Source organism: Silene latifolia, chromosome 2 (genome assembly GCF_048544455.1).
Source record: "Silene latifolia isolate original U9 population chromosome 2, ASM4854445v1, whole genome shotgun sequence".
NCBI classification, from domain to species: domain Eukaryota; kingdom Viridiplantae; phylum Streptophyta; class Magnoliopsida; order Caryophyllales; family Caryophyllaceae; genus Silene; species Silene latifolia.
Genome location: NC_133527.1, coordinates 188,356,427 through 188,374,224, shown reverse-complemented (window position 1 = coordinate 188,374,224; position 17,798 = coordinate 188,356,427). Strand labels below are relative to the sequence as shown.

Here is a 17,798-nt window from a genome sequence, read left to right as displayed (position 1 = left end):
TTTACATGTATTAGTTTGATAAGGCTTAGTATTTTCCGTTAGCAGTATTTATATTATAAAAAATGAGCTAATGATTTTGTATTACACTAGTGCCGATAAATTGTTTACCATTATCGGCTTGCTAAGTCAATGTTTTTGAGCCTAAAGAACAACAAATATCAAATCAATTACAAAACTAAAACAACATACATGAGTGAGCATCGCACTAAAATATATTATTATACTACTAAAAATTGTGCATTTAGTTTTTATGAGTCACTTCAAGCGGTTCATAAAAGCTACATTAGGTTACTACTTTTTAATTGACAATACTCGAAAAAAATCACATAAATCTATACCAAAATTTTGATAATAAATACACAAAGTATCTAACTTCATAATTTAGATTTCTAAACTTATTTCAATAGGAAAAATATTTAGCCCGAATTGGCCCGAAAGCCCGCTTTAAGCCCGCACGGGCCGAGAAAAATAGGCCCGCACTTGTAGCCCAGCCCGGCCCGCACACGTGGGCTTAATTTAATGCTTGGACCCGGCCCAAACCCGGCCCGGCCCTGCCCATGTTCACCTCTACTTCAAACCTGTCACCCTCGAGTGATTTACCTGGTATACGTGGTTTGCAGGTTATTACATATAGCCGATGGTTTACCCAGTGCGCACCAAAGATAGAGGCTGCAGGTTCCCTCGTCACCAAAAAAATTGTGGTTGGACTTTGTTATACAATAATTTCGTGCAATTAGAGTTGTCAATTATGAACTTGTTATACGTGGTTTGCAGACTATCTCGTATACTGGAGATTTATCCCGTGCAAACCGAAAACAACGGCTATGGTTTCCTCGTCACCAAAAAAAAGTTATGAACGTGACCCGAAAATATAGTTTGATTACACGTGAAATTAGTTGGCTAGGGTTTAAAGGATGTAATAATATATAATAACTACTTTTATGTTTATGTTATTACTTATTAGTGTGGCGTTAGACCATGTTATACGATAAATCGAGTATGATTAGAGCGGTTAGTTAAGGACCTGACCCAAAAATCACAAATAGGATTATACCTCCAGTTGTACCATAAACATTGTACAACCAAAGTATAAGAATCCGAGCTTATATGTATTTCTTTTGAGCTAATTCAAATTTCATGTTTTAAATGTGTAAATGGATGAGTTCAATACTTTCTAATAAAGCTCATATTATTTCACATAAAGCTCAGATACTTTATCACAAAGCTCAGATTCTACCCCATACAACATATACAACTGGTTGTATAATCCATAAATTGCCCAAAAATACAATACGAACACACAGGAAATTAGTCGTTTAGGGTTAAGCTGTGTAACCTATAACTAATTGGGTTATTAGGGTTAAACAATGTAACATACATTAATTCAAGTGTTATAAAAAAGGGTTTAGTTAATGTCTTTAATTAATTTATTTTCACTAATAGAATATTTCTTCACCCAATTGTGAGTGGGAAAAATAAGGAAATGGTAATTGAGAAAATTTAGGAAAATTGGATAAATTAAAAATGTAATAAAGCTTAAGCTATGCCTAAAACATTTATTATCATGTGCCCATTGGGCACATTTTAAAAAAACCCTATAAAAAATTAAACAACTTATCATGATAACTGATAATAAATAATACTCCCTCCTATTCATTCATTTTGTCCCTCTTCTATTTTGCACAAGAATTAAGAAAATGATTTTGCACCACACAAAACACTCTATTCCACTCTACCCCACATGTAATTAAATTTGGACCACACAAAAGTTACCAAAAAAAGAAAGAGGGACAAAAATCCGACTAGCTTCGATAAGGAAAGAGGGACAAAATGAATGAATAGGAGGGAGTATTAATTTGCATTATAATAACATGTGAAAAATTAATACTATCCCTATCATTCGAATTTACATATCCAACATAATTAGAATTAATTCAAAACCTAATCAACATAATCTTTTCATTCAAAATTGAGTAATTAACCCAAAACACTACTTTAAAAATAATAATTTCCGCGCCACTTATTTGTTACAATAAGTCTCGCTTGTAACGGGTATATCCGCCACAAACTTGTGACGGGTCAAAAATCACCCACATGGGCAGATAAGACAAAATTAAAGTACCTAGGAAGTCACAAATGATTTGTCTTATCCACCCATGTGAGTTTTATTTGTGACGGATATCGGCAGTCAAAAATGAGAATTTGTGTATTTGTTAACACGAAGTAGTAACAAAGAGCATTGTGAGTTGTGTCTTGTGAGTTTCTCACCTTGCAACAATTACTCTTTTTCGTCAAAATATTTGATTAAAACACTCATTCTATAGTACACCAAGTAGAAAATGCAAACTTAACATTTAAAATAGACACAAAACTTCAATTAGTGTTTAAGATCTTTGCAAGTGTTGGTTTGATGGCCATGTAAACTTGGTACCACCCGTTTTGGGTTGGGTGAACTTTATCCCAGAAAAAAGCCTTGTCGAGATTGTCGCATACGGTGTACTTGATTACGTTCGCCTCAATACTTCCACACTCGTAATTAGTCGTTACACCTTTGCAACAAGGCTCCAAGCGATCCACATTTTGCGAGTTTCCTACGTAAAGGTACTTAACCGATGTCAACTTGGATTACTAATATCTCTAAACATATGTGGAAATGTTACGTCTCGAAAAGAAAATAACCTGGTTGAAGATATGACATGAATGCATTATAGAGATCGAGAGTAACGAAGGTGCCATCCTTCGTCTTCTTGTTCAATAAATTTACGTTTTCTTGTAGTAACATATTATGATCGGATGCAACTTCGTTCATTGTTTGTGTGCAGTTTTTATATTCGGAATAAGATGTTATGGCAGGTAGACATCCGATAGGCTCTAGCAAAGTAATCGCTATCTTCTGCACTCCGAAACTATGAATGCGCTCAAGGTTAACCACCAACTGGTTAATCATGGACTTTGTGAATTCAGGTATAGTCTGTATATTAACCAAAATAAAATAAAATAATTGGCATTAGAGGCAGCTTAATAAAACAATGTTACTCATGTAATGTTTTTATCCATTCTTAAATTCACCAGAGTATGAATAAATAACTTAAATAAGCAATTAAGCATCAAAATGCCATAAAATACTCAAATACTTGTATAATAGTGTTTTTCATATGTTTTTATATGAAAATTAAGATATTACAGAGTAACAATTAATATCGTCCTTCTTATACAATGAATGATCGATTTAATAGTAAATGATCGTCATCTTTTTAATGTTGTTGGTAACCGTTTATCATCTCTAGTATCTTAAACTCCGGTCTAGAAACTTTCTTTTAGCAACCATAATTTCAAACGGTCAACTAATTTTCGACCAAGTCATGAGCATGGGCGATTTTAGGATTTGATAGATGGGGGTGCGTTAAAAAATTTTACAACGAAAAATCGAGTTATACATTAAAAAATAAAGTATCACAAACCACTATATCAACATAATTAATATGCTCCTTTACCAATTAAATTTGTATTTATTTTTGACAAAGGGGGTGCAGATGCGTCAGAACCGCCCCTGGTCATGAGAACCATTTTAAATAAATACTTATCCAAATTATATAAAGCAAAATTAATTAAAGAAATCAAATTTCTCACCAAATTGGTTGGATGTTTGAGAAAGTTGGAATAGTCATTGCCTCCAACAGAGACAAGGGCAATGGAAGAGTTGTTCAAGTAAACTTGGGATTGGTTGATGAGATGCTCCAAAATATCGATTTGAGTAGTCATATTTGGACGTGAAATATCAGTGTTGAATACTCCTGTCCCTCCATACGCAAAATTCATACCAAATCCCACCTTCTTTGTTTTCTTTGCGCCACTCAATAAGTTCCATTCCTCGTAAGGTATCGGCGGTTTTATTTGTAGATACGATGCTGTAACATTTTCATATTTAATAAGTTCACTTACCTTGGATCGAAATCTCAAAATATAATTATATATACATTGTAGCATACAAATTAAAAAACTATGTTACACTCGCACATATTATCCTGGAAAACTGTTGTACGTTTTTTAGTAATTTTAAAATACTCATGAGTTACGCTTTTTAGTAATTTTTCATACCTATGTAATCTGTTAGAATCCAACCATCGGAAAACCGGCCAGCCGGTTTACCGGGATATGTCATACCATAAGGTACTTTCCAGGCGCTAGCTATCGACTTGTTCCAATTTCCAGTATCAGCATAAGAATCGCCGAAAACAAACAATCTAACATTCCCATTTTTCGTGTTCTGTTCGCCTTCTTTGCCTTCGTACGACAACCATTATTATATGAGGACGATAAATTAAACTTATACAGAACTATATGTACATAAATTAAAGTAATGCAACAACATAACAGTAGAAGATTTTAAAAACCTGTGGAATACGAGAAATGCAACCAGAGAAAGAGAGAAAATAGTAGTAATTTCTGCATTATTAATTAATCTTTGATTATTAGAGTGATTACTGAGTTTCCAATGGAAGATTAAACAGTTGATTTGCGTATATAATTTCTATTTAAATAGGGGAATTTTTCTGAATTAAGCAATGAATACCATGAAATTAGTTGTCACATTAATTATTGAACAAAATTGCAAAAGTCACAACTGTAAAAGTGTTTAGGTGAGTTGAAACTGACCAAAATGTCACGTATTTGGACTAATATATCACAATTATAATGCTAAGAAATTATGAAAGATTTCATATTTCACGAAATCTTTCATAATTTCTTAACCATTACGTTTTATATGTATTAATTCACTCAAGGTTCAATGTCTTAAACATAAAACGAGTTAAATAGTTAGATGACGAAAAAAAAGTGCCTTGTGAATGACAAAAAAAGTTGTCCTATTTAACAATGAGTCGGTGTTTGACTTGTTTGGAAACTCGGGGAAGTGGTGATTGACCCCCATATCACGAGAAATTCAATTTATCATATCACAAACGTAAAAATGGTTATGTTCTTATGAAAAATATGAAATAAAAGTTTAAAAAAACTAATAAAAAAAAATAGCATAAATTAGATAATTTTTTTTTTACGAAAATCAAACCCAATTTATTATTTTTATGTAAAGTACAGATTTTTCAAATTTTTGTTATATAAAAAAGTACGGATTTATATAATTTTTCTAAAAAAATTCCAATTGCAAAATATTTCGTTAGGTAGTTGTGTTAAAATCAGAAGTTGTAATAAAAAAATTTCATGACAAAAAATATAAAAAGTATAATAAAAGGGTAAAAAAATATTCAAATTTGTCTATTTTTCAACAATTAAAAAAAGTTTATAACTAAAATTGTTAATTGTTTTTTTTTCCCAAAAAATCACACCGAATTTAATATTTTTCTATTTCGTTTTCATAAGAACATGATTTTTTTTACTTTGCCTTCAGTATCGCGAAGGAGATTGCTCCAATTGTCCGTAGGGGATACTCCTGGTCAACAAAAAAAAAAAAAATAGGACATTTCCATTATGAAAAATCTTAGGTGTAAGGACTAAGGAGTTCAGTCTTCTAGGAGGACATAATAATTTTTCATTATGAAATACTCAAGCTCAAATAACAATTTTAACATTTGATAAGGAAAAAACACCAACCAATATAATTATCATATAGCAAATATTATTGGGACATTACATAATACTCGAGCTCAAATCAAGGTCGGTTTTGTAAGAAGGAAGCACATATGTTACAAAAGAAACACCATGGATCCGAAAAAACACAAGTAAGCAAAGATTTGGCAAAAAAACTTGAACAATGATGATATACAAAATACATATATATCACACTTGATGCATTGCAAGCAAATTCAAGTCCTTAATCCTCGGCAACCCGGAAGATCGAGCCATTCTAACTGGATTTGAACTTTACCCTTGTCTACATTTTGCAGTTTCAAAATCATATCTTGGATCATTTTCCCTTTGCCAACCCAAACTACTTTACTTTCATCAGCTAGGCAATTCAGCACATCCGGCTGTATCTTTTTTACCGCGGTTCCAATTGGTAGTTCTCCGAGTCCCATTTGTAAACACTCCAAGTACGGTCTAATGTCGATTGTTGCATCGCCCATCTTGTCGTCTTTTGTGAATGTGTCTTTGTCAAACACTGTCTGTGAAAACCAAGGAAAGGCAACTATGTTAGGCCAAATATATATTACAGAGTATTACAATAATGTTTATGTAAAACGGCGATTTTGATCAGCCAAAATGTTAATTGGGATTTACTTACAAGTTTGATCGGCGTATTAATATCCGTCAACGAAATTGACAAAACATCATTCCATACAGGATTGCAATTCTTTTGAATCACTCTAGTCTTTAATTTCTGCAACAACCAAATCAGAATACTTAGATGAAAAAACATGTACATTATTACGTCACCTGTAAACTAGCCTAACTGATAAAATCATTGAGCATAGTACTTATATCGAAACCAGTCAACATCAAAATTGCTGATATAAGCGCGACCATGACATTTATTAAAAATTTCCATGACAAATTTCGATGAAAGTATAGTATACATCATCTCTTCCAATATTACCATTATACCGTAATCAGAATAATACTTCGTATTATCATAGCCTCATAGGTGTCGTGCACATTTGACTTTCAACAACACATCAAAAAAGACTAGATTTGTTTCAATATGTTATCGGAATCTACCAATACCCGACATCCAGTAGTGGATCTTGGAGTAAATACTTAAGACTCAATCATTGAGTCAAGGGGGCTGACTGATAATTTTACGCTGTAATATGAAAAACCAGCATAAATATGCTTCTATTTAACTCAAAACTCCCAATAACCTCCATAAGTACACTATTTTCCAAAAAGGTTCCATCATAAAACTTAAACACAACCCAAAACCAAGTCAAATTAAAAGGCGAAAACGAGTAAAGAAGGAAGAAACATACTTGAGAAGCATAGGTGATAACAACATAAGGATCACTAGAAAAAGCATCACAAACTTTAAGATCAATGCCTCTCTTAACCGTGATCTTAAGAGCACCCAATGGATTCATCTTCTTAATTAATCTCTTCTTCTTCTTAATAATAATAATGATTTTTACTTCGTATAATTGAATGTCTTTAGCTTTGATTTAGTTCATTTAACTGCTGGTGCATATATGTATTTTCTTGTATACGGTGTTGACCAAGTAAATAATAAAATAGATATAAATATATAAATAAACAATATTTTATGTCACAATTTGTACAAGGCAATTTGTAATTTCATGTGCGATCTGAAAATAATTGCAACAACATGGCAAGCACATATTTCCTACGCGTTCTATAATACGTAATTACGTACGCTTTGTATTGGTCTGCTTGACCAAGGATTTCGAATGCCACTTGTTTTTTAAATTGCTAAAAATTGTCAGCCACTCGACTAGTTTACTTTGACTTTTCGACGGTATACAAAAACTCCAATAAGATCGTTGTTCATTGTATACTTATCTATCATCCTTTGGCGGAGGACTTATCGTTTATCTTAGAAAATAGGGAACAATTCTCGTTTTTTTTTTGGGAACGAGACAGTAGTGATAAAAATGAACGGATTTCAATTCGCCTCAAAGTATAATAAAGTTGTTACTCCATCTTGGTTAACTCTTAACTACGATTAGAGTTCATATTGGGTTGAGCCATTTTCGAGTAAATCATGTAGCATTTGATCTTGTCGTGTGAAGATGATCTAAAATAAATCGAAATTTTATTGTGAAATACTATGAGATGACACTAAGAGGATTATACATCTGATGTATTACCTCAAATTCTATAGTTTTTGAGTATTCTAATCAAGTTTTTGAGTTTTATTTCAAAGTTTTTGAGTTTTACTATAAAGTTTCTGAGTTTATTCACTTAAAAATTAAGCTCTAAAAAATTACAATAAAACTCAAAAATATTACATACTCAAAAATATTATTTATAAACTTTAATATGCTCAAAGAAATATACATATGCTCAAAAACAAATAAAGTTTGAGGCAATAACCTCAAAAAAAATACATATATGCTCAAAAAATAAAAAAGTTGGATGTAGTACATCCGATGTATGTTCCTTTTTCTCCGATGACAGGTACGTTAATGAGCTTAAAATGAGCCACATTTCTTGCAAATATCGTGTTATCATCACAACAAAACTCTCCAAGAAAAATACGTGAAAATTAATAATAAATCAAACTATAAACATTAATGTGATACCCCGAAAAAGGGTTAACCTTACTACTCCGTATAAAACAAAGGGATTACACAACAACCGCACAAAACAATAAAAAACAGCATCCGTCATTTGTTTACCTTTGATTACAATACTCATCACAAAGAATAAAACAGCCAAACAAATGAATGAAACGGAGGGAGTAATTAAAATACGCCCAGCTTGAGCTACAAAGAACAGGCTCAAGAAGAAATTAGAGCCCTCTAGCACCAGCAACATCCACCCATTCAAATTGGATTTCGACCTCACCGGTTGCCACATTATGCAACTTCAGAATCATGTCTTGTACTAATTTTCCGTCCTTCCAAAGAATATAACTTGTATCGTATAGAGAATTTTCTCTAGTCGGATCAATCTTATCAACCACGGAGCCTGTTGAGAGAGGATCCAAATCCGCTTTCACATACTCTAAATATGGGATGATGTCTATCCGGACTTCACCCATATAATCGTCAGACGTAAATAAATCTTTGTCATACACCATCTGCATAAAAAAAAAAAAAAAAACATACGATCCTTCAAAACTGTATGTTACTCCCTCTGTCCTGGCTAATAGTTCACATATTTGGCCGTCTAACCCGCTTGCACGAAAGATATACTAAAACCCGTGTTATCAATCTGGGCTACCTGTGCCCAGTACGGGTACATATCCAAGTATCAGACTCGCAAAGGCTTACTTTTAGTTACAAAAACCATGTCGTAAAGTGAGGTTTTAAAGCACATTTCAAAGAACCTTACTTATAATAAGTTTGAAACAGTTTGCCAATAACCGGACCTCCTTTTCCGGTCTCTAGCATGAACAGAACACGCTATATACATGAACAAGGTCTCTCAGAACAATAAAAAGAACGTTAGGTCAACTTACTAGCTTGATCGGAGTATCAAGATCGAATACCGCGAGGGTCACCTCATCATTCCAGTAAGGATTGCAATTATCATAGACATATTTTGTCTTCACTTTCTGCAATACATTGCAAAGATATTAGTTCGAGTCCTTTGGCCCTTTATCGGGCCATTTACAGGATCCCTCGTGGTACTGTGGAATATTGTTGTTCGAGTTAGTTCGAGTCAATTTGGAATCAGGTCTGAAATTGGATATAACTTCGGGTATTCAACATCAAGTCATCGGTTTACATAACCAAGTCATCTAGCACATTTAAGGTTCACATTTAGAGTCAGATATAACTTTTTCATTCTATACAAGGGTTATTTTAACAAAAGTTAAACAAACAATCATGACGAGTAAATTACGACTTACAAAATTTATATGTATGGAAATTTGACGAATAAAGGAAAGGGTACGTACCTGAGTTCCAATGGTTATAACAACATAAGGATCACTGCTGGTTAAATCCGCGATCACAAGATTCATTCCTCGAATCACTTTGATTTTCAGCTCACCCATCGGCGAGCAAGTCGGCAACACCATGTTTCAGTTGTTAATAAGTAATTTGATTGTTGTAAATTAATTAATACTCCATTTTTGCAGTCTTTTGTTTTCTTGACAAAATCAATCTATATTACAAGGAAGTATTCAAATGTACACTACGGAGACTTTCGTATATACTATTGTGTATACAAGAGTGACAGGTAAAATATTACTCGCTTATCCGGCCTGCAAAAAAAAAAAAAAAAAAAAAAAAAAAGCACACAAGAAGAACGTCTTTTCCAAACTAATAGAGGTCCGCGTGGAAAGGTTTTTGTGAGCGGGCAGATTGACGTAATTCGTCTTAAACCCGCTAACTTTTATATCCGTGGACCACAGGCTGACAAATCGTGTAAATATAGTCTCTGTTAGAGATAATACATAATCTATGATTATGATATTAGGGCATTAGCAATAGAGGTTCATCAAGAGGTTTGTAGGATGACATGTCCATAATTTTAGAGGTTTGTCAACAAACCTTCTATTGTTGGTGATGAGTGTTGAGGTTCATGGATGAGAGGGGTTACAAATTAAGAACTGGGTTTGTGGAGAGAGAATGTGAGAGGAGAAAAAGATAATAGTGCGCTACGATATAAACCTCAAGAGGTTTATTTGTTGTTGGTAGGAGGTTTGTAGGTAAATGAGTTTGTATATTAGCTTATATGGTATGAGAACAAACCTCTTAGAGGTTTGTCTATTGCTAATGCCCTTATTCTGATATTGTTTGCTTGTAATATTTAGCATATATTTTGTGTATCATATCTTTTATATATTGTGTATCTAGGGTTTCATAGGTTAGTATTCTCTCTAGTTTTGTATATATACATATTGTATTTATCTTTATGAATCAAGTTAATCTTATACACTTTCTACATGGTATAAGAGCCTTCAAAGATCCATCCTCCTTTCCTCTCCTCTTCACGACAATTTTTTTTTCTTCTCCATGGCTAGTCAAGCGCAAGTTTTGCCCAATCCCGCCGACCCCAAAAATCCGATTTTCGCTGTTAACTTCGCCAATGTTATCGAGCTCTCACCTTCGACGTACCGTGCTTGGTCTCGTCAAATCGAAGACCTGCTTATTGGCTACGATCTCATCAAATTTCTGGATGGAACCCATCCATGTCCACCCGCCATAATCAAGGACGACAAATCTGTCGAATCCTCCAACCCTGCTCACTTTACATGGCTCCGTCAGGACAAATTTCTCAGTGGTGCTCTTCGAGGAACTATCTCGACTAGCATCACCAATTTGCTCCTTGGTGCCACCACTACTGCCGAAATATGGACTACTCTTAAGTCCACCTATGCCAATCCGTCTCGAGGCCATATCCTTCAAATTAAGGATCGTCTCGATTCGATTTCCAAAGCTAATCTCTCTGCCACCGAGTATATGCAGGCCATTCGCTCTTGTGTCGATGAGCTTGCTGGCTTGGGAAAGACCATGGACATCGAAGATGTCGTTTTCAAGGTTCTCAATGGACTCGACTTTGAAACCTATCGATCCTTTATTGAGACTGTGCGGAATCGTGACACTCCGATTTCGTTTGACGCTCTCCACGAGAAACTCCTGCAATTCGACCTCTCCCTTAAACATACCACCACTACCTCCTCCTCCCCTCACACCCCTGCCTCTGCCCATGTTGCTTACCACCACAAAAATCGCTCCTACTCACATAATCGACCTCCCTCCTCTGCTGCCCCTGGTATCCTCCCCTTACCCACATCCCCTTCCACTGCCTCCCCTGCTTCCAACACCTATGTCCCACCCTTTAAAGGGAAGTGTCAATGGTGCCATGTCTCTGGGCACTTCCTTGAAATTTGCCCCATCTTTAAATCTCTTTATCCCCATATCACGGTCCCTCCTCGCTCCAATCCCTCGCACCAGACCCACAATTACCCACCCCGGGCTAATACCGCTGATGTGAACCCCACTCCTGCCTCGACCTTTATTGTTGATAGTAGTGCTACCCATCACATCACCCATGACCTCAATAACCTTGCACTTCATGCCCCTTATGACGGGAATGACGATCTTTTGATAGGCGATGGCTCTCCTCTCCATATCGCTAATATTGGTTCATTCACTGTCTCTTCTTCTTCTACTTTAATTCACTTCAATAATGTTCTTCATGCCCCTTCTATATCTAAAAATATATTGTCCGTTTCACAATTTTGTGTTGATAATAATGCAATTGCTAACTTCACATCTACCTTTTGTACTTTTCAGGACCGACTAACGGGTCGAGTGCTACTGCGAGGCCAACTTAAAGACGGTCTGTATGAATGGTGTGTCCCGTGCTCTCCTTCTGCCCATCTCACACGCATCACCCCTGCCTCCTTTTGGCATCATAGGCTTGGACATCCGGCCTCTCCTATCTTAGAGTCTATTAGTCGTTCTGCTTCTTTTCGCTTTAAGCATGATTTAAATTTCAATTGTAATGCGTGTGCGATCAATAAAAGTCACAAACTTGCTTTCTCTCAATCTACTTTGCATTCCAGTAATCCCCTTGAATTAATATTTTCCGATGTTTGGACCTCCCCAATTCACTCGATCGATGGCTACAAATACTATGTAGTTTTCGTTGATCATTATACTCGTTATATATGGCTATATCCTCTTAAGAAAAAGTCTGACACATTCACTGTTTTTACTCGTTTTCGTGCACTTCTTGAGAAATTCTTTAACCGTTCCATCATACAAATTTTCTCTGATAACGGAGGTGAGTACTTAAAGCTTACACCTACAATAACCGGTCAAGGCATTACCCATCTCACGTCCCATCCCCATACCCCCGAACATAATGGTATGGCCGAGCGACGTCATCGTCATATTGTTGAAACGGGCCTTGCCCTTCTCACACATGCTTCCCTTCCCATCACTTATTGGACCTATGCTCTAGTCACTGCGGTTTACTTAATTAACCGCATGCCCACTCCCGTTCTCAACAACATCTCTCCCTATGCTAAACTCTTTGGTGTTTCTCCCAACTATAAAAAATTGCGAAGTTTCGGGTGTCTATGCTACCCGTGGCTTCGCCCCTACACCACCCACAAACTTGATCCCAAATCTATTCCGTGTATCTTTGTTGGGTACTTCGCCACACAGAGTGCCTTTCATTGTCTTGACCCGACTACTAATCGTCTCTACACATCGCGTCATGTCCAGTTTGTTGAGTCCTTCTTTCCCTACCCTCACCTATGCTCTCCTGTCCCTTCCCCCACGACCTACACACCAACACAATGGTGCTCCATTTCCATTCCTCTCCTGCCCACTTCCTCCACTCAACCCCCTGATTCGTCCACCCTTACACCCCCTCAAACACCCCTGGTACACCCCCTACCACTCCACGCACCTCTCCCACAGCCACCACTACCTCTCCCGCAACTACTTATCCCACCACGGAGCCTCCCCTCTCTCCTCCAGCTCACGAAATCACCCCTGCTGCTGCCCCCAATCCTCGTGCCACCACTAGACTAATGAACAACATTAGATGTCCTAATCCTAAATATGCAAAACTTGCTCAGCTGTCTGCATCTTCTCTCCCTCCTGTGACATTAAAATATGCTCTCTCCGATCCAAAATGGCAGGCTGCCATGGCTGATGAGCATTCGGCCCTTCTTGCAAATAAGACTTGGACTCTTGTTCCCCCTAATCCATCCTACAATGTAGTTGGTTGTAAATGGGTTTTTCGGGTCAAATATAACCCGGACAACACCATTCACAAATACAAAGCTCGTCTTGTCGCTAAAGGATTTCATCAACGCCCGGGTGTTGACTATTCTGAAACCTTTAGTCCCGTTGTCAAACCCGTCACGGTTCGCCTCATTCTCACGCTAGCACTCGTCCGTGGTTGGTCCCTCAAACAACTCGATATCAACAATGCTTTTCTTCAAGGTACGCTGACTAAAACCGTTTTTATGTCTCAACCTCCTGGTTTTATTAATTCTCAATGCCCCGATTATGTTTGTAAATTATCTAAAGCTATTTACAGTCTCAAACAAGCTCCTCGAGCTTGGTACACTGAGTTGAAAAATTATTTACTCTCCATTGGATTTTCTCAATCAATTAATGATCCCTCTCTTTTTCTATATCACAAAAATTCATCCACCATTTATCTTTTGGTCTATGTCGATGATATTATCGTCATTGGCCCTCCATCGTCTCAACTTGACCATTTCTTTACCTCCTTCTCCAATCGTTTTTCCTTCAAAGATTTAGGATTCCCGTCTTATTTTCTCGGGGTTGAAGTTGCTCCTACCTCGTCTGGACTCCGTCTTACTCAAACCAAATACATTTATGACATTCTTACCCGCACCAATATGCTAGATTGTAAACCCACCACCACTCCCATGAGCACTTACCCGCCCCTTACTCTCACCACTGGACACTCCATCTCGAACCCTTCTGACTATCGTGCCGTTGTTGGAAGCCTCCAATATCTCTCCCTCACCCGCCCCGACATTGCCTTTGCTGTTAACAAACTTGCTCAGTTCTTGCAGGACCCTCAAGAGTCTCATTGGTTTGCCTTGAAACGACTTCTTCGTTATCTATCCGGTTCGCTCTCGGTTGGCATTCACCTTCACCGTGACACCCCATTGTCTCTGCACTCTTTTTGTGACGCTGACTGGGCTGGTGATAAAGACGATCTCGTCTCTACCACCGGTTTTATTGTGTACCTTGGACGGAACCCGATCTCTTGGACCTCTAGAAAACAGCGAGCTCTTGCTCTATCTTCTACCTGAGGCCGAGTTTCATGCCGTAGCTACTGCCACGACTGAACTCATGTGGCTTCGTTCTCTTCTTGCCGAGCTGCACTTTCAAGTTCAATCACCCCCTGTCATATATTGCGATAATTTGGGCGCTACCAATTACTCGGCAAATCCGGTGTTTCACTCTCGTATGAAGCATGTTGCCCTAGCATTTTACTTTGTGCGTGAACAGGTTAATAAAGGGTTACTACGGGTGCAACACATTTCGGCCAAAGATCAGCTCGCAGACGCCCTCACCAAGCCTCTTGCTCGTCCCAACTTATATCCTCTTTTGCACAAGATTGGTCTTTCCTTTGGAACGTCCATCTTGCGGGAGCGTGTTAGAGATAATACATAATCTATGATTATGATATTATTCTGATATTGCTTCCTTGTAATATTTAGCATATATCTTGTGTATCATATCTTTTATATATTGTGTATCTAGGGTTTCATAGGTTAGTATTCTCTCTAGTTTTTTATATATACCTATTATATTGTATTTATCTTTATGAATCAAGTTAATCTTATACACTTTCTACAGTCTCTGCCCGGCAAAGTAAACCCAGTTGACGACCCATTATGGTCCGGTCGCCACTGATAATGAGTAATGACAATTGATGCAAGACTTTAATTTACAAAAAAATTCTATAGAAATTAACATTTATTTTATGAAATCCTATCGCATGTATGTAATGAGCTTAAAATGAGCAACATTTCTTGTAAATATCGTGTTCTCATAAGGACAGAACTCTAAGAAAAAATTACCGGAAAATCAATAAATCAAACTTGTAAACATTAATGTGAGACCCCCCAAAGAGGGTTAACCTTTTACAAGAAAACAGAAGGAAATAAACAATCACACAAAACAATGAGAATAAAGGGAGCGTAAACAATCCATCGGGTGGTACTGAAACGGAGAGTAAACAATACACCCTCTCACATACACAAGGAGAACCCAAATGTGTAGGGTCCACATTTTACATGTAAGAGGGTGGTACTGAAATTCAATACCATCAGGTGGCGCTATCTCATTTTCCAACAATAATTACAACAAAATGAACGGTTCTTCCCATGATTGAAGTCGAGCTTAATTCTATAAAAACAGCCTCAAGAAGTAAGCCCTTTACCACCAGAAACCTCCTCCCAACGAACTTGAATTTCAACCTCACCAGTTAACACATTATTCAACCTCAGGATCATCTTTTGCACTAATTGTCCGTCCTTCCAAAGAATATAACTAGTTTCATGTAGACAATTTTGCTCTGACGGATCAATCTTACCAACAATGGAGCCTGTTGAGAGAGGTGCCAAACCCGCTTTCACGTACTCTAAATATGGGATGATGTCTATCCGGGATTCACCCATAAAATCATCACCCTTAAATGTGTCTTTGTCATACACTTTCTGCATCAAAAGAAAAAGAAAATATACGATCCTTCAAAATTGTTACTCCCTCTATCGTGGCCAATGGTTTACATATTCCAATCTGGGTTGTCTTTAATTTGTATTGCCTTTATAAGCAATTTATTTTTTTTTTGAGGTGGGAATAAGCGTGAATAACGGTACCCTAACTCACTTGCATGTTCTTATATACACTATTGGCGCTACCGGCCTTCAAAGTTGTTCACAGTAATCAAATTCTAACACACGAAAGATAAACAAAAACCCGTGTTATCAAATTGGCATACATGTGCCCAATACGGGTACATATCCAAGTATCAGACTCGCAAAGGCTTGCTTTTAGTTACAAAAACCACATAAAACGAGGTTTCAAAGCACATTTTCGAACAAAACCTTATAAGTTTGAAACATTTTGCCACTAAGCGAACCTCCTTTTACGGTCTCTAGCATGAACAGAACACGTTATCTATGGTACCCTTGATAGAATTAATGGGAATAAGAACAAGGTCTCTGAGAACAATACAGAACGTTAGGTCAGGTCAACTTACTAAGATGATTGGAGTATCGAGATCGTACACACCCAGGGTCAGCTCATCTTCATCACTCCAGTAAGGATTGCAAGTATCATACACATGTCCTGTCTGCACATCCTGTAATACATTGATAAGTTATTAATACATTGCTAGTTTGCTGCCCATTGCATACGTGCATCCGACCCCTTTGGCTTTTTATTCTGCCATCTAAAGGAACCGTCGTGGTACGGTGTAATACTGTCCCAATTAGTTCGAGTCAATTTGGAATCGAGTCGCATATATAACTTCGGGTATTCCAAATCAAATCACCGATTCACATAACCAGCCACTTATATAGGGGTGTTCATCGGTCAGGAATAGGGCCGGACCGAACCAAAGTTTGTGGACCGAAGACCAAAGAAGGATAAAATGTTGGACAGTGAACCAGAACATATTTATATTTGTCCGCTCCGGTCAGGGCCAAAAAAATGCATGGACCAGACCTGACCGGGGGTCATATGAACCAAATGTTATACTCCGTATTGTTTATTGTTTTATTACTTCTATGATGAGATTAAATTGATATTAGGGTTTTAGTCAAACAATTTTAATAAATCTCATTACATAAGTTTGGTCCACGGTCCGTACGCCCGTCTATTCGGTTTGATCCATGACCGGACCAAAGACCAAACTAATGTAAATAGGTGGACCGTGGACCTAATATAACCAAATAAAGTACGGTGTGCTCAGATCCAGACCAAGTTACACGATCCACTCTGGTCTTTGGTCCGAACCATCAATGAACACCCCCCATATCAGGTCTAGCACATTTAAGGTTGAAATCATATTCATAACGAATATATAATCTCACCGTCTTAGTCAATTATTTAACTGTCCTCCTTTTTGAGGAAGACTCTAACCAAAGTTAAACAAACAATTGTGACGGAGTAAAAATAGGACAATGTACGTAATTAACACATCTTACAAAATTTACATGTATAAAAAATGACGAATAAATGAAAGGGTACATACCTGGTCTCCAATACTTATAACAACATAAGGATCACTGCTGGTGAAATCCATGACCACGAGATTCATTCCTCTAATCACTTTAATTTTCAAAAGGCCGATCGGCGACTCCATTTCTCAGTTGCTAATCAATACTCCAAATATTTTGAATAATTTGCCTGTTGTAAATTAATACTCCATTTTTGCGTCTTTCGTTTTCTTGACAAAATCAATCATATATACGGAAGTATTCTAATGTACACTACGGAGACTTTCGTATATACTATCTAATGTAGAATACGAAGACTTTCGTATATACTATTCTGTATAAGAGTTACAGGTAATATTATATTAGATTCAGCTTTTAAGGCCTGCAAAAAAAAAAAGCAGATAAGAATAACGACTTTAGCAAACTGATAGAGGTGCGGCCTGTTAATCCGTCTTAAACCGGCTAACCTTTATATCAAATC

The 17,798-nt window shown here is 36.8% G+C and overlaps 4 protein-coding genes across 4 annotated transcripts in view; all 4 read right to left on the bottom strand.

Moving 5' to 3' along the window:
• The window catches only part of LOC141643915 (protein C2-DOMAIN ABA-RELATED 9-like), a 55,679-nt gene extending 48,401 nt beyond the window's left edge, over nt 1-7,278 (bottom strand). Inside the window, exons 1-3 of the mRNA XM_074453303.1 lie at nt 6,927-7,278; nt 6,242-6,337; nt 5,607-6,122 (exon numbers count right to left, since the gene is read on the bottom strand). Coding sequence (XP_074309404.1) covers nt 5,823-6,122; nt 6,242-6,337; nt 6,927-7,034 — 504 coding nt within the window. The 5' untranslated portion in view covers nt 7,035-7,278 and the 3' untranslated portion in view covers nt 5,607-5,822. The remainder of the gene's footprint in view (nt 1-5,606; nt 6,123-6,241; nt 6,338-6,926) is intronic.
• LOC141643916 (uncharacterized) overlaps nt 1-17,798 on the bottom strand; it is a 226,123-nt gene that overhangs the window by 79,506 nt on the left and 128,819 nt on the right. The gene's annotated exons all lie outside the window — the stretch shown is intronic.
• LOC141631811 (protein C2-DOMAIN ABA-RELATED 7-like) lies at nt 8,246-9,814 on the bottom strand. Its single transcript, XM_074444436.1, has 3 exons — nt 9,536-9,814; nt 9,095-9,190; nt 8,246-8,713 (listed from the first exon to the last, which is right to left on the bottom strand). Exons 1-3 carry the CDS (start codon nt 9,656-9,658, stop codon nt 8,423-8,425), a joined length of 510 nt encoding a protein of 169 aa, XP_074300537.1. The 5' UTR covers nt 9,659-9,814; the 3' UTR covers nt 8,246-8,422.
• On the bottom strand, nt 15,483-17,570 carry LOC141643910 (protein C2-DOMAIN ABA-RELATED 7-like). The gene is made up of 3 exons (XM_074453298.1): nt 17,353-17,570; nt 16,357-16,458; nt 15,483-15,811 (listed from the first exon to the last, which is right to left on the bottom strand). The coding sequence occupies exons 1-3, from the start codon at nt 17,461-17,463 to the stop codon at nt 15,515-15,517; spliced, it is 510 nt and encodes a 169-aa protein (XP_074309399.1). The 5' UTR covers nt 17,464-17,570; the 3' UTR covers nt 15,483-15,514.

Excerpts from the sequence above, each read along its gene's own strand:
- LOC141643910 (XM_074453298.1), bottom strand. The coding sequence starts at position 17,463 with ATGGAGTCGCCGATCGGCCTTTTGAAAATTAAAGTGATTAGAGGAATG. Across the intron at positions 16,459-17,352 it reads TTATAAGTATTGGAGACCAG|GATGTGCAGACAGGACATGT; the intron begins GTATGTACCCTT and ends AATGTATTACAG. Across the intron at positions 15,812-16,356 it reads TCGATACTCCAATCATCTTA|AAAGTGTATGACAAAGACAC; the intron begins GTAAGTTGACCT and ends CTTTTGATGCAG.
- LOC141631811 (XM_074444436.1), bottom strand. The coding sequence starts at position 9,658 with ATGGTGTTGCCGACTTGCTCGCCGATGGGTGAGCTGAAAATCAAAGTG. Across the intron at positions 9,191-9,535 it reads TTATAACCATTGGAACTCAG|AAAGTGAAGACAAAATATGT; the intron begins GTACGTACCCTT and ends AATGTATTGCAG. Across the intron at positions 8,714-9,094 it reads TTGATACTCCGATCAAGCTA|ATGGTGTATGACAAAGATTT; the intron begins GTAAGTTGACCT and ends TTTTTTATGCAG.